General features: G+C 30.2%; 2 protein-coding genes across 2 annotated transcripts; both read left to right on the plus strand.

Annotated features, from left to right (window-relative positions):
• The first annotated feature begins 835 nt into the window (after nt 1-835).
• Nucleotides 836-2610, plus strand: LOC18099369 (putative transcription factor bHLH086). The gene is made up of 5 exons (XM_006383248.3): nt 836-1531; nt 1651-1755; nt 1846-1911; nt 2029-2094; nt 2196-2610. Exons 1-5 carry the CDS (start codon nt 908-910, stop codon nt 2325-2327), a joined length of 993 nt encoding a protein of 330 aa, XP_006383310.3. The 5' UTR covers nt 836-907; the 3' UTR covers nt 2328-2610.
• A 7439-nt stretch (nt 2611-10049) lies between these two features.
• LOC112324681 (uncharacterized) lies at nt 10050-10859 on the plus strand. Its single transcript, XM_024588751.2, has one exon. It carries the CDS (start codon nt 10050-10052, stop codon nt 10857-10859), a length of 810 nt encoding a protein of 269 aa, XP_024444519.2.
• Nucleotides 10860-17242: the final 6383 nt, after the last annotated feature.

The following is a 17242-nucleotide window of genomic DNA, read 5'->3' on the forward strand; positions in this document are numbered from 1 at the left end:
CAAGATAGGATGTTCATTGAGTTTAGATGTGACAATATCATAATTACGAGTTTAAACCCACCTCTGCATGAGTTTCAACTAAGGTGTGCTAGTTTTATAATAATAATAATAAAAAATCTTCAAATTCATGCATTTCAAGATGCATGGTCCTAACTCTTAGAAGTAATGAGTTTCTTTTCCGTGTCGGATCTCTGATTTGGTCCTCACAATAAGTAGCCATACCACTAAGAAAACATGGCGGGGTTCAAAATCATAATCACGCAACGATGCTAACATGTGAGAAATTCTGGAAACAAAATTAGTGAACTGTTGAAAAGGAATTTTCAATGTTCAAATAGTTGATGAATTATACCAATCAAGTGTTTGGTTGCAACAATTTTATAATCACCAAAGCGAGTTCACACAGTAGCATGGAATGTAAGAAAATCATAAAATAGGGCATGAATCCACGTGCTTAAGCTACAAGGAAAGATTGCAGGAAGCACCCTCTCTACATTAGTCTAAGTTCTTGAAGGTGACAGTAACTACATGGGAATCTGAAAGACGTGGGATTGCCGATACATCCGCCGAGGCTTTTGCTGCTTTGCCCTAATTACCTTCCCCTTTCTTCTTCTTCTTCTTCCATTTTTATTATTCACCAATCTGCCAGCTAACAATCCCAATACAAAGATCAAATAAATTCTTTTATTAGTTCATTATTGAAACAAAATACTTCTTACTTGGACTTTTAACCACCAATCACACTTAGCTTAGTGAAAGGATTACATGCAAATTATATATTATTAATATAATACCATTATCCTTGAGTTCCTACAAATAGGGGCTAGAGGTTGTTTTCTTTCTTCATATGCTAGCCTTAGCTTGAGCTAGACCAAAGTAAGTTCAAGTTCTAGTTTATTCTCTCTCAATGGCACTTGCCAAGGACCGTATGGATTCGGTTCAAACTTGCGCCCTTTATGGAAATGTGATGGGGGATCTTTCCTCCTTGGGGCCTAATTATGGATTTGATGAAGAGGGAGATAGGAACTTTGAGAAAAATAGTGCGCTTATGATCAAGAATTTAGCTATGAGCCCTTCTCCTCCTTCTCTTGGCAGTCCAAGCAGTGCAAATTCTGGTGAACTAGTGTTTCAGGCTACTGACAATCAAGTTGAGGAAGCTCATTCTTTGATCAACTTCAAAGGTACCGGATTTGATAGTATCATGCATGCTAATGGATCTTTGATTAGCTTTGAGCAAAGTAATAGGGTTTCTCAAACTAGTAGTCACAAAGATGACTACTCTGCTTGGGAGGGTAATTTGAGTTGCAATTACCAGTGGAACCAAATCAATCCAAAATGTAACGCAAATCCTCGGTTGATGGAAGATCTTAATTGCTATCAAAGTGCAAGCAACTTCAACTCCATAACCAACAGTGCTGAAAAGGAAAACCATGGTGATTGGTTATACACTCATGAATCCACAATTGTTACTGATAGCATTCCCGATTCTGCAACACCAGATGCCAGCAGCTTCCATAAGCGTCCCAATATGGTACTGTCATCAATTATCATCCCCATGTTGTTCTTCATAATTGTTGCTGACCCTTTTCTTGAATTATAAATCAATGACAAAATTCATGGTCATAACATTGGAAGTGATTTTGGTTGCAGGGAGAGAGTATGCAGGCTCTAAAGAAGCAACGCGACAGCGCCACAAAAAAGCCGAAACCCAAGTCTGCTGGTCCAGCTAAGGATCCACAAAGTATTGCTGCCAAGGTTTGCTTCAACATTTCAAGGCTTACCAGGTTTCAATATAAAATTACTAATCTTGCTCTCAAATTAAGCAAAATGATTTTGATTCCTCAGAATCGACGAGAGCGGATTAGCGAGCGCCTTAAGATGTTGCAGGATTTAGTCCCTAACGGCTCCAAGGTAGACTTCAATTTCAGTTGTATTTTCCCTTGGCTTCTACAGACAAGAATGACCATGAGTTTCTTGTAAAATTGGATCCAGTTTATTAATTCTATGTTCTTATGATATATCACACAGGTTGATTTGGTTACTATGCTAGAGAAAGCCATTAGTTATGTTAAGTTTCTTCAATTGCAAGTAAAGGTAATTACTTCGATAATTCTATCTCTTTAATTTTTCCTATTTTATGGAATGGAATAGTGTAAATTGATCCTTGACATTTCTTCTTCTTTTTGCTCCTGCAGGTGTTGGCCACTGATGAATTCTGGCCAGTTCAAGGTGGTAAAGCTCCTGATATTTCTCAAGTAAAGGGAGCCATTGATGCCATACTCTCATCTCAGACTAAAGACAGAAATTCAAACTCAAGCTCAAAGTGATTGGTCCAAGAAAATCCAAGAAGAGAAAAGAGAAGTGATTTCCATGTGATTATATCATGTGAAAACAATTACTTCACAGGCAAAGAAATTAAAATCTTTGTTTTGGAAATAGGCAACGCTGGATTTTGTAGCAAATATTTCGTTTGTTTTCATGTGGAGATCTTGTAGACTTGTAATCAAATCTTATTTTCATGATCATGTAATGAAAACTGTGACTGCAACCTTGTCCCAGTTTCTAAATTCCAGAGAATCTATCCATTTTTTTTTTTGATCTTCATGTTAATTACTTGAAGACTCCTACACGAAGATCTATATCAATCAACAATTTAAGTATGAATTCTTTATCAATATCTTTCATTCTTAGCACACAAAAAAAAGTTAGCTAGTCATCAAATTGTTCCATCATGTCTCTGCTTACAGAAAACAATTGTATGCATAAGAGCAATTACATGGTATATAAGGGAATCTGCTGAACTAACAATTTAGTGTAGCTGATTCCCTGACTCCATAGTTATCTAAAAAGACATTGATTGATTTTTTCTTGGAATTTACTCAAAGAAATAAGTAAATAAAAACAAAATACTAACAATATCTATAAGTTAATTATGTTTCTTCAAAATAAAAACACTAAAATATTGTTAAATACTCATATTTCAATTTTTTTCCTCAAAAAGTGAGGTCTAATGGGTTTAAGACACTTGCATGATTGTTTTTACGGTAGAAACAATGTTTTTTAAAATTTTAAAATTTATTTACTTGAAATTATTTTTTACATGTTTTTAATATGCTAATGTCAAAAATAAATTTTGAAAAATAAAAAATATATATTACTTTTATATATTTCAGAACGAAAAAAAAAACCTATATCACAATAACAAACAATATCCCTCACTTCAATTTCTATAAATTTAGGACCTTTAAAAGGAGATCCCAAATTTTTAACAGCCAGGTTGTCCACTGTGGGACTTTCCACCTCCTTTCAATGAGGCGTAAAATTGATTCCATCATGTATTAAGATTTTCAGTTCTTAGTAAACTAGATTTAAACAATAGCATCTTCAAAAAAAGAAGAAGAATATCAATGATGAAAAAAGAATATATATATATATATATGAAATGGAATTTTGGAGACAATTATGAAAAGGGTTATGATATAATAGAAAATCACAGGTACAAGCTGTCGAGCATGTAATTGCACATGACAATGCATAGTTTACAATATGCACCTATATGATAAGAATTAAATTTATGTAAATTCATCTACGCAAATGTAGCTGGGCCAGCAAACACTCAAGGGTCTTGTTCATCATTAGCTCGTACACCTGCAAAAGATCTTCATAGGAAAAAATTCTGGGATCTGCATTTTGACTCTCCAATTGTTGCTGATGAGCTAAGAAATATTCTTTTTATAAAGCAAAAATTTGGGATTTTCGTACTTTTATAGTATTTATTATTGTAAATTGAATAACAAAATACACATCCGACCAATAGTATATTTATAGAGAGAGTGCACACAGATACAAAAATTATACACACAAACTTGAATGTGATGTATGGGATCATGCATGATCACTTGTTATATCGATCATCTCCCAAATTAATTGTATTAAATATTAATTGTGATTAAAATTTGTCTATGTAACATTTTCGTTTATGTATTCTTACTTATTTTATAATCGCCAGGTACTTTATTCTATATAATATAATTATTTTTCGTTTTTGTTGGAGTGAGTTTACGGGAATTGGCTGTATAATTAAAAGGATTGGCTCCATCCTGAATCACTAAGGTAGTCTAAAATATGCTGGTCACTGTATGAAACCAAAGACGAAAAGGAAAAAAGAAAATAAATTCAAGAATTCTCTGATTATGATAGCGAAGATATATATATATATCCTATTTGAATTATACTGTAATATTATCTGTAATGTCATCGATATATACCAATATAATATTTTTATCGATACATTCATGTATAAATTATATTGTCGGTTTAATTCTATCAATATTGCGTCTATAAAAACTTAGACGTCATAACACTGTTTAGTTTTTTTTTATTTTATTTTAATTGTGATTCTCTCGATATATACCAATGATATATTTCTGTCGATATTTACTGATGAAATTAACAATAAAAAAATTTGGTTGGTATATATTACAACAATATATCAACGAAAAAAATCATGACAAAGAAAGTTCAATCATTAAATATAATGGTAAAATATCTACGGTAAATAAATAGTGAAAAAAATCAAATATAAGCCATCAAACCAAATGAGTTTTCTGGTCAATATTTGAAGTAAGCGGACAACAATATCTTCAATCATGCATGACGACTTGATGCAAGGTTTAATCTAATTGTGGGGGAGAGAAAAATTAATGCGATCGAGGACATTTTAGTTTGAGCATGTTTCAGTTTTAAATTGCAAGGGATCACATGGCTAATCACATGCATTAATGCCACTTGGACAGGTGTAATGTACAAAGAATAAACTCTAATTATTTAAATGAAACAGCAGAATGACAGCAAACGAATTTCAAAAAAATGGTCAGTGCTTCTCGGTCTCCGGTTGAGTTGGCCACTACAATCATCGTCGGAAACTGCTGGCGTTTAAGAACATGTACGGCTTCTAATGTTGGTCAATGCTTAATATATAGTCCTTGAACTAAAAGTTTTTATTATTCACTACCTCAAACTTTCAATGGTTTCTCAATTAGCCCTTTCCCATTGGATTCCAAGTTTCACCATGAATTAACTAACGGAGCCCTGTTTATTTTTATTTTTTATGTTTTAAAAGTGTTTTTGATAAACAAATATATTTTTTTAATTTTTTTTATTTCAAATTAATTTTTTTAATGTTTTTATGTTATTTTGATGTGTTGATGTCAAAAATAATTTTTATAAAATAAAATAATTTTATTTTGATGCATTTTCAAACAAAAAAACATTTTGAAAAGCAAACGCTGCCACACTTCAATATCCTCTTAAATTCTATCCAAAAACTCAGTTAAAATACCTGCTAAAATTCTGAAATTCACATTTTTTTTAAAAGAAAAACTAGAATTCACCTAAACTACTAATACAAAACCTTTTTTTTTTCTTTTTCTAATAAAAAACTGAAAAACATGTTCTTTTGTTAAGAACGAAGATGAATATCTGTTTGTTACATAAACTATAGCTATAATTATAAAGTTTCATATATATATATATATATATATATATATATATATATATATTTGTTTTTGGTTTTTTCACTGACATGGCTCCCATAGGAACTTGCTCATTGTTTTGTTTATCGTTCAGCATGAATCTGCCAGGAGTAGTGGAACTGCATGCAGGCATTACATGGTTTCCACTTCAACAACCAATAGGTTTCAAATATAATTTCTCATGCTTCCTCAGATTGGATAATAATGATTTGTTTATTATTCAATGATTGCGTGCTTGCCCTTCTGACCCTTAATTAACTAGATAAGACCTAATACTACTGTCAACCATGCATTAATTTAATTAGATGAAATTAAGTCTCTGATCAAGACAATCAATATCAGTTTAATTTTATATTCATTAATATGATAGGTTGCTGAGGCAGTTTGTTTCCAGTACTACTACAACGTTTATAATTATCAAAGCTTTTAAATGTTAAGAAGTATATAAAGTTAATTATATATGAAATGACATCAATATATGTTATATTTTTAAAAAAATTATATAATTTGCTTTTTTTTCTTTATTTCCTTTTACCAGAAAATATATATATTATTAACCAAAACTCTAAAACGCGTGATGAATTCTGTAGCGATAAACTTAGTTTACGGTGAATTGTTATAGTAAATTTATATTTGTGTTTCTCGGTGGAAAAGTTGGAAGGTTAAAAGATGAAGGCATTTTAGTTTTTTTATGTTGATTTATTCGTTATTAAAAGATTGAATAAAAGTATTATTGTCTTTACAGATTATTTTATATGATAAAAATATTTTTTTACCCTTAAAATCAATGAAATTTAATACTTAATCAACTCAATTTTTTTAATTTGATAAAACAACTAAAATAATATCTTTATATATAATATATCAGAAACTCCATCAATAAATGACATATCAAAATCATTCTCTGTTGAAGTACTAATTAAGCTACCATCCAAACCCAACAAGTCTCTTTCACTGTAAAAACACTTGCAGAGATGCAAAATCCACAATAGAGATTCTTCTCTCGTCATGGATATTGGCATTGTGGCAAAATGACAAGCAATGTCGTAATCTGTACATCCAATCATCTAGCTGCAGAATTAGATCCTATACAAGGGAAAAAGGTGATCATTAGAAGGAAAATGAAGTGTAGAATAACAAAATATCGCAAGCAGCAGAGCATCGCTAGAACAACCAAGTCACTCAAATATGAGCACTGTTGTGCTTCCCAAACCCCAGATTTGACAGTAGAACAAGGGCTTGCACTGGCCAATTTCACCAACAAGGGATTGATTAGTTCTATGTTTTCAAAGATTGCCATTGCTTATTCACCAACCACCCGATCTTTATGCACAATTAAAAAGGAAAGGGAAGGGAAGGGAAAAGAAAAGAAATATAAAATGTAATTTTTAAAAGAATAGAAGCAAAATGAAAAAATAAACAAACTATAAGAGAGCTCATGTAGTTTAAACTTAAAAAAATCTTGAATTTGAATATTGTTTTATATAAATAAAAGCAATAATATTAACTATCTTTGACTAATTGTCAGAGCTATGGATAACTATTAGCTTACACATCATACATGGTAGAGGGAAAGAGAAATGAAAATCCTGCATAGGAGCATAAGAAATCATCTATTGCAGCAGATTGTCTGATTAGGATTCAAAATGAGATTAAATTCAACGCACCATCCATGATTGTAATTAAAAACTCGTAATGTTTTCTCACATTAAGGATCGTTGGAGTGCAAAAATCTAGCTAGAGGACCAGTTCTCCACTTACCTCATCTGGGAGAAGCTATGATCTCAAGCTCTTAATTAACTAGATAGCTAGATCTAAATCAAGCTAGCTACGTAGATAAACGTCGAAAATGGAAATGGATTTTATAATGTTGAGGCCACCGGTACAGATCATATAATGTTGCATGAAATTGTCCTTTCCAAAAAATAAAAAAGTCATCACAGTTTCATTTACTTTCGAATCAATATATTGGGATTTGTATTCTCCTTTTTCATAAAAAAATGTGAGATTTATGAATAAGTAATTGCATGATGGGTTTTATGTTTTCATGAAGAGAAATTACAATGTACGTAATTAATAATTTCATAATAATAAATGCCTCCAACATAGGTTCAAATAGTTATTACTAGATATTAATGTAAGAAAAATTAATCAGACCATATAGAAAACACAATATTATTAAATATGACCTTCAACCTTGAAAACTCTCAATCTTACCTTTTATTTAGTCTAGATTTGAAATTAAATTATGCAAGAGTTGCTTTGATGTAAAAAGTAAAAAAAATCATTTTAAAAAATAAAATAAAAACAAATAATCAACGAGTTTTGACCTGATTTTGATTAGGTTTGTCTTAGGTTGAACAAGTCATAGATCAACCTAATTTTTAAATTTTTTTACATTGAACCCCCCAACAAAAAGTTCTTTTGAAACATGGCCTAGCCTAAGCCTTGGGTCAATTTGTTGGGGTGAACTGAGTTAAAAAATTATAGTTTTTTAAATGGGGTGCTTTCAATTTAATTACTAGGCAGGATCACGAGTTTAAAAATTTAACACATGTTGAGATCATTTTTTTTTAGCCCCGATCACATTCTTCTAAGTTTTTCATTTTAAAAAATAAACCTTGTTATTTTCTCTAGTTTCCTTTCAATTATATTATCTTCATCTTATGATCTACATAAGAGGTTTGGTCGGGTGGTCTAAGTTTATTTTAGGCTGTTTTTTTAATTCTTTCCAGTTTCATCCTTCAAAACTCGATTATTTTAAAAATTAATCTCTTCTTCTTTCTTTCTTTTTTCTTTTCTATTTTATCTTTTATTGGGTTATTATGTTCGCATGATCCTGCTTGTAAGTTTTGATAACTTCACCCAGGTTTGCTAGCACTTTGTTTTTTTAGATATGTTTTTGTTCACTAATTGTTTTCCCAATTGATCCATTTATGTTTGGATTCTTGGAAATTGATAATCAATTTTTTTTAATTTTGTTTTTATTATGTCGTATTGTTGATTTTTCCCTTCTTTAAAAACACTTGACAACATTTGAGTATTATTTTTTAATGTTACAAAAAATTCAGCCTAGCTTGCGATAAAACACAGACTACCTATCTAGTATATATATATATCTATTTGTCTAGCTAGATGGGAAACCACCTGGATACATTTAGAGTTTCAATTCGCACCCGATGAAGTGTTCATAATTCACAACCTTTGCCGATAAGTAACCCGATGCAAAACTAAGTATGAAATGCGTTCCCAATTAAGAGAGACGTTGTTGAAGATGAAGTCATTTTTAGTAACCCGATATGTACGAGTTAATCCAAGTAATCCTAGTCAATTTAAAACTACATAATTTTAATATTAAAAAAAATTAAAATAATATTATTTTGATAAACAAAATTAAATTTTAATGAAGTCCAACAGGTCTGTTTTAATCAACTTCCACCAAATTTATTTACAAACCTGACAGATTCCAAGTTTACAGGTAATGAAGCTGATCAAAGCCAAGTTGGACTTGGCAAGGCCTAGTTTAACATCTGTATGAAACAATGTACAGTAACTTCCCTTGCTTTCGTCCCTAGCAAAAAAATCTTCGTTGCTGAAACAAAATAACTACAAATTTTTTTAATGTTATGTTATGGTCATGAAGTACTAGCTTTGTCGCAAATTTTATATCAATTTCTTTTGGTTTTGACACGTGTTTTTTTTATTATAAATTCTTGGATGAATCATTATTAAAAAAAAGGACATGAATTAGAAGATATACAGACAACGTGCATGGCACAATAGTACTATAAGAAGTTTAATTTGATCATTCAATTCATCAATTGATTTCAATAACATATAATTTCATGATTTCGAGAAACATATATGTATCATATTCTAATATGAATTTCTATGTGTGAGAACATTTATCATATTCTAATTTAATTTGTATAGTTCAGCTTGATCCCTTCACGATCGCTATCATTTTACCTTTTCTAGAAATGAATCCGTCAAAAAGTCCACACGCACACACACATTAATTAAGAAGAGCCAAATGCATTGAAATTCTCCTGTTCCCCAAATGGTTACTCAATATATAATTGTTCTCTTATTGTCTTTCTAAATATTTTTTACAAGATCCTGGATATATGGGGTAACAAATATTTCCCCTTTATGCATGGGTGTCATGGAGTTGTGGATTTGAACGTTAAAGTGAGGGATTATAATTAAGAACGCCAGTCCATTGATAAGAAAGAAATGGTATTCTAATCATCCATTAAAAAACAGTATTTCTTGTTTGGATAATTATACCAAATTATACTATGTATGATGTTATTGCATAGTGTAATTTGATAATGTATTGTTTGGATAATTGTACGGATATATATGATTATTAAAAAAGATCGGTAATAACACGATCGAGATGGGAAAAGGATTAAGTTTTGGCTTGATAACTGGACAGACAATGGCAACTTGGCAGAGAAGTTTCCTACACTATTTCAGTTATCCAACGATAAAGAAGCCAGCCTAGACAAGATGGGAATGTGGGACGGTCATGCATTGTGCTGGGTTTTTTCCTGGAACAGAGTTTTGAGAGGCAGGAATACTGGACTTCTTGCTAAAATGTACGCTATTCTGTCAAGGGTGCAATTGGAGAAAGAAACAGAGGATAGGCTTGTCTGGAAAGCAAATAACACAAGAAGATTCTTGGTTAAATCTCTCTATGGGCTTTTAAATCTCAGTCCTCCATTGAACACTGTCTTCTTCTTTAGGGGGATTTGGAGAGGTCTCGTCCCCCCTAAAGTGGAGGTTTTTTGCTGGATGACTATCATCAACAAAATCAACACCCGTAGCATGTTAGTTAAAAGAGGCATCTTGGATACCTCAGCTGCAAACTGTCCTATTTGCCTAGTCGAGGAAGAAATGGTCGACCACCTTTTTATCCATTGCTACAAGCACTGGCTCATTTGGTCCAAAATCATCAACTGGTGTGGCTTAGCTTGGTGTTGTCCAAGGAACTTGCCAAATCTCTTCTCTCAGTGGGACTCTTTGGTTTATGGAAAATTTCAGAAAAAAGCATGGGTGATGTTGTTCTTCTCTGTGGCATGGTCTATGTGGCTTCTCCGCAATGATGTGATATTTAAGCAGAAGATCCCAAACTATGATACTCTGTTCTTCCTTATTGTTACTCGACTTTGCTTATGGTTAAAGGCTATAGAACCAGATTTTCCCTACTCCTCTTCAGATTTGCTAAGATCCGCCGAAGGTCTGATTCGATGGACTAATTCTCAAACTTTGAGGACTGGTGTTATGCAGTCTCCCCCTATGACTAATAGATTCAAATGAAATGTTGACGGATCCTCTATCGAAAAACCTGGCCCCTCCGGAATAGGTGGTGTTTTGCGGAATCACCATGGAATACTTTTAGGTATTTTTTCTTTGTCGGTTGGGATCTTAGACTCCAATGTAGCTGAGCTGAGAGCAGTAATCAAAGCTATCGAATTATCAGCCTCTAATTGCTTCCTACATCATAAACATATTATTATTGAATCTGATTCTGCCAATGTCATTAGCTGGATGAATAATCTTCATAATAGGCCTTGGATTCATCATAAACTCTTCTCTTCAGCTCAAAGGCTAGCTTCATGTTTTGATTCAATCACCTACACTTATTCTTACCGGGAAAGTAATCATATGTCAGATCACCTCGCTAAACAAGGAGTGCATAGAATATCTGATTTTGTTGCTTGGCTATGACCCCCCTAGATAATCTATTGATACTATGTTTAGCCTATGTAGATTGTGGTATTTTGGGGCAATGTTTTGGTTACCATGCAGGGAACAGATAGTGGAAAGATCTTAACTGATCTTAAAATTATGTTTCTATATTTAGCTAGTTAGTTCAACGAATTTATATTCTGTGTAATGTGATTGCATAACACAAGTATGCCTTATTTAATCTTATCAGCTTCTTTCAAAAAAAAAAAAAAAACACAATCGAGATGCAAAAGATCTGTTATGACAGATCAAGTAACAAAAAATTCAATAAAATCATTCAATTGGCTTCGGCTGTACTTTTGGAATCTTGTATAGCAATGCTATAGGGTTTTCATTAAATTGTTGTGATTAATGTAGATTAATTGCATCTATACACATGAAGATTAAGCACTTAAATACAATTAAACATATATATAAAAAAACACAGGAATATAATCTTATAGTTTGGGATATTGTAATTCATAATTATATAATCACTAATCACGCACCCCCCAATCCCAAATCTTAAATAACAATGCTTTGATGAGAATTTCGAAGAACAAAAACAATCCTGTGATGAGTATCATAAATTTAATTAAAGATATTCATTAAGACAGTGTTGTTTATTAAATGGTAAATTTAATTATATATAAAAAAAACTCTTTGTCAACCGCGCCATATCAGCTATGCATCTATTCGTAATGTATTTGATCTATGTTTAAAATATGTGATTGATTATATGAACTCCTCGAAATAATAAAAATAAATAAATTAAAGATAGTGTATCGATCTTCGTACATAATTCTCAACAAATGAGTTTATAAATTCAATATTTAAATTAAGAGAAGGGAAAAGTAAATAGTAATGATTAAATTAAATGAATATAACTTGTAAAGTCAAATTATGTGGGACACAAATAAGTATGCCAACGAAAATCCTGGTATCTAAAACCAAATTTTTTTATAACTCATGATAAAGAAAGGGTGATTTTCAAGATATTACAATATTTGAATTGTTTCTTTATTCATTATTTCTGGATATGTATCATAATAATGCTGATCAAATTACGTGTGCGGAAAAAACATTATATTATATATTAAAAATCCTGTTTTTTTCAATTCATTTGCATCTATTTTTTATTTGGTACGTTCTTCAAAAAGAATTTTACCACAAATGTTTTTTTTTTCAATTACATCTTTTTTTTATTAAATCCTTCATACTTTTTTAATGGAATATAATTATGAAATTTAGACTGGATTAACATGACCCCACAAGGTTTAATTATTGAGTGAAAAAAATGATTTTTAAACTCATTTTGAATATAATTTAAAAAATGAGTTCAAAATTTAATTTATCATTTTTATGGGTTTAATATCTTTATTTTTAAAGTGAGGATTAATTCTTGTAACCCGTCCCAAATCATTTCCTTAAAATTATTAGCTTTTATCAAACATGTACATAACAATTTAGGAAATCAGAGCAAGAATACAATAGATAATTTTATGATCAGATATAAGCACAATAAAACTTATTATAAATAAAATATTTTGAGGTAATGTGTTTTGTCTTTAATATAATCAATGAAAACTCGTACCGTAAATTAGACAATAATTCTTTATTATCCATTTTTAAATCACTCATATTTTAATTTCGCCTCCAACTGTCTAAAAATATTTATTGAATTTGGAGGAAAGAAGTGGATACCCACTGCCTTACAGAGTCCGAAGAAATGGTGCTTGATAGGACCACCGGCATTGCGAAAATTGGCACTGTTTTTTTTTTTATTATTATTGGAGTATTAACACGTGTTGTAGAAATTGCTTCAAAAGGAGTTTCAATTTATTAAACATCCCATTTTTAATTATGCTCTGTTTTTCATGCATATTGATTTTTTATATATATATAATTTCGGGATGTGTTTTATATGAAAAAAAAATCTAATATTAAAAATAATATTTAAATGCATCAAACCGATATAAAAAAATGTTGCTAAAATAATTTTTTTTAAAAAAGATTATTTTTACTTAATTTACTAATTAGCAAAAAATGTTTTTTTTTACTTTCATAACTATGTTAAGAATTCATGTTACTTTGAATAGTAAAAGATTTAATAGTTGACTGGAGGAATTTTTATTGCCTCGAATAATGGGAAATTGTTTTTTTTTTTTAGGGAACGTTATGTGTATAAAAAATTATTATTTGTTTAAGAGACTGTTATTTAATTGATAGGAGGAATTCCTGTTATATTAAACAGCGGGAAATTAGGAAGAAATAAATTTATTATTCTTCGTGAAATTGTAGAGTCTGTAGCCATCGCCTATGAATGGAATCTGTTTTTACAAGAAGACAAATTGTTACTTCAACTTCCAAGAGCCGAACTAGGCCCGATAGAGATTTAGGCCCATAATTTACAAATGGGTCCGTATCAATGGATTTGATTTTTCAGATTGTCTAAAATACTCTGGGCCCAATGAGCCCTAAAATGTTTAGGGTCATGAATCCATTCAACTTCAACGATTTTAAGGCACCCAATAATGATAATTGATATTAAAAAAATATTATTTCCAAGAAAAGCGCGTCATATAATTTCACTAAGCTATTTAAAAGGTGTTTGAAAATGTTGTAGTGGTTTTTTAAAAAATATTTTTCATTTCAAAACACATCTAAATAATATTATTTTTTTATTTTTTAAAAATTATTTTTGAAATCAGCATATCAAAATAATCTGAAAATATCTAAACATATTAATGTGAAGTAAAATAAAATTCAATTTTTTTCAAAAATACTTCTAAAACATAATGTAAAACTAAGGTTGTTAAAATCGCGAGTTGACTCTTAAAATCTTACGATTTTACGAGTCAACATGTATATAACGTGTCAAATCGGGTTAAAACTCGAAATCGGTCAAACTCGGTCAAAATCATACCGATTTTACGAGTTTGACCGATTTTGACCGAGTTTGATCGATTTTGAGTTTTAACCCGTAAAAGTTAAAAAAATTTATTGTCTCCCTATCCGAGTCCCTTGACACTCCACTACATAGTCCCCACTCCCCAGTTTCCCCTTTTCCCGTTGCCCAAATCTCAAATTTTCAATCTTAGCAGACTAACACCAGCATTAGAGGATCTTGGCTATGGAAAAGCCTTATACTGTATTTTAGGCCAGGAAGATATGATCGGAGGATCGAAACCATGGGAAGACAGAGGTAGATGATGAGGAATCAAATGAGCAAAATAAGAGATAGAAATACTTATATAGAGAGAAATACTGTGTTTTAGACTAACCATTTGTTAACTACAAAGAGAGACGGCAAAGACTCAGAGAGAACTTGAAATGCATGTCTTGCTTGATGGGATATTGGGACATTATTTCTAGGACTTGTTACTAACATAAAAGAGGTGGAAGATGAGGTGACATGAGATTAAATTGATGTCATTTTATACGTTTTTGTTCTTGTTGTCACGGGTTCACTGTATTGGTCTCTGTTAATTTTTTTTTGAAGTTGGTGATATACCTTAGAATATTCTATCATCTCACTAGTTACCTGCAGTGTGTTTCAAGACCTGTCCTCTAGAAAATATTCTGAAACTCTATCAATAAAACATAGTTGTTCAATCTTATTTTTTTTCTTTTCGTATTTTTAAGTTATTTAAATCATGTATGAATTTTTATTTGAATTATGTATTTTAAGGTGTTTGAATATTTGTATTGTTTATTTCACTTTTATTTTAATTATGTTATATTATTTACTACTTGACTGAAATTGTCAATATATAATTAGTTAAAATATTTTTCTTGCGATTTTACGATCCGAGTTTATATTGTATATTTCGTGTCGTGTCAAAAAAATATTTTTGACAACCTTGTAAAACACTACCTTAGTTATGCATGCAATTTAGTTTCTATATTATTTCATTCAGCTTTGAAGTTGTACCAAGCCAGCTTTTGAGTTTAACTTGGAAAAAAAAAAACAGAGAATGCCAAATTCTACCTTAGTTATGGAAATTCTGGATTGTTCAAATTTGGAGAAGAGGTGCGAGAAAAAAAGAAAAAGGAAAGGACATTTCTAATAAAGATAGCTCACATCCCTTCCATTCGAATCAACAATAAAGAAATCCAATGATACTTGGATTGTTCAAAGGATGACGACTTCATATGGCAATTTAAATTAGAAATGATTATTTTCGGTTCGGTTTGGTTTTTATAAAAAAAATTAAAAAAAAACTAAAACCGAACCGAAAGCAGTTCAAACCGACCGGTTTCGGTTCAGTTTTTTAGAATAATAACCGGTTCAAATCGGTTTGACTCGGTTTTTTCAGTTTGGCTCGGTTTTTTGACACTTTGAATTAGGGATGATCATTTTCGATTCGGTTCGGTTTTGATAAAAAAAAGTAACCAAATTGAATTAAAAAAAAAACAAACTGGTTCAAACCGACCGGTTTCGGTTCGGTTTTTTAGAACAAAAACCGGTTTGGCTCAGTTTTTTTCTGGTTCAGTTTGGTTTTTTTCGGTTTGGCTCGGTTTTTTCTGCTTTGGCTCGGTTTTTTTCGGTTTGGGTTCGGTTTGGTTTTTTCGGTTTCAGGCTTATAAAACCGAAACCAAACCGAACCGATCAGTTTTTTAAAAAATTGTAATCGGTTTAATCGGTTTTTTTTCACGGTTTGATTTTTTTAATTTTTTTTTAGCTTTTTCAGTTTAATCTGTTTTTCAGTTTTTTTGCTCATCCCTACTTTGAATACGAGAGTAAGCTTCTCACCCCTGTAAAGTTGAAAACAAGCCTCCACACTATTTCACTTAAACCACCATCAAAATCTTTCATTTCCATTAATATAAAAAATAAAAACATTTCTAATAAAATTATTTTAATAGATTTTCAATAAAAATATACTTTTAAAAAACATATTATATTACAATACAAAATATACTTGAACATCTACTTATCTTTTTTCTTTTTAATTTAGAGACCGTTAAATTTGACGTTTCAAAAGAAAATATTCTTAAAAAGATTTGAATTATTTTTTTTATTTAAAATTATTTTTTTAATATTTTCAGATTATTTTGATATACTAATATTAAAAATAATTTTTTAAAAATAAAAACAATTATTTTAATTTATAAACAAAAAAAAAACACTTAAACAAAACCACTGCTTCAATCCATGCTAATAAATTTCAACCGATCATGTTAGAAGATGATGGGCTGGCACAAACCTGGTTTTTTTTTTTCATAACCTCTAGTAATCTTAATGTACATTAAGATGAGAAAAAAAAACTTTAAATATATAATCGATTAATGAAACTTATTTTATATGATCTAATAAATAATTAATGTATATTCTTAAATTTGTTTTTAGGATGCGTTTGTTTGGAGTTTAATTTTTTGAAGTCCTTTTTAGACTTCAAATTTATTTAAATTTTAGATGTTTTCAATGATTTTAATATATGAATAATAATAATAATAAATATTATTATTTTAATATATTATAAATTAAAAGGTATTTTTACAAAAGGACTAAAAACACAAACTTATCATGTTGTTTGGTATTATGGTAGTTTTTGTGGTTGTGGTTTGAAAAAAATTGTTTTATAAAAAATACTTTAATTGAGGTTGGTTTGATATTTACATATGTTTGGTTAAAACTGTGGTTGAATTTGAGGTTGAACAAAAAATAGTTTAATGTGTATAGTTAAAAAATTGTTTTTCAAATTGATGTTAATATATATATATATATATATATATATATATATATATATATTTGATGGTTTTGAATTTAAATATTGTAGATTTAACTATTGTTATTACATCATGAAATAAATAATACTTTATATAAAATATTTTTTATTGTTTAATTAAATTATCTACAATTCGATCACGTATGAAATACATTCAATAAGGACTACAGTTTCCTTGGTTTCTCGCGCAACAACATCAAGTAAAATATAATCAGGAATAAAATTAGGATTGCGATCAAA

This window comes from Populus trichocarpa, chromosome 17, assembly GCF_000002775.5.
Source record: "Populus trichocarpa isolate Nisqually-1 chromosome 17, P.trichocarpa_v4.1, whole genome shotgun sequence".
NCBI lineage: Eukaryota > Viridiplantae > Streptophyta > Magnoliopsida > Malpighiales > Salicaceae > Populus > Populus trichocarpa.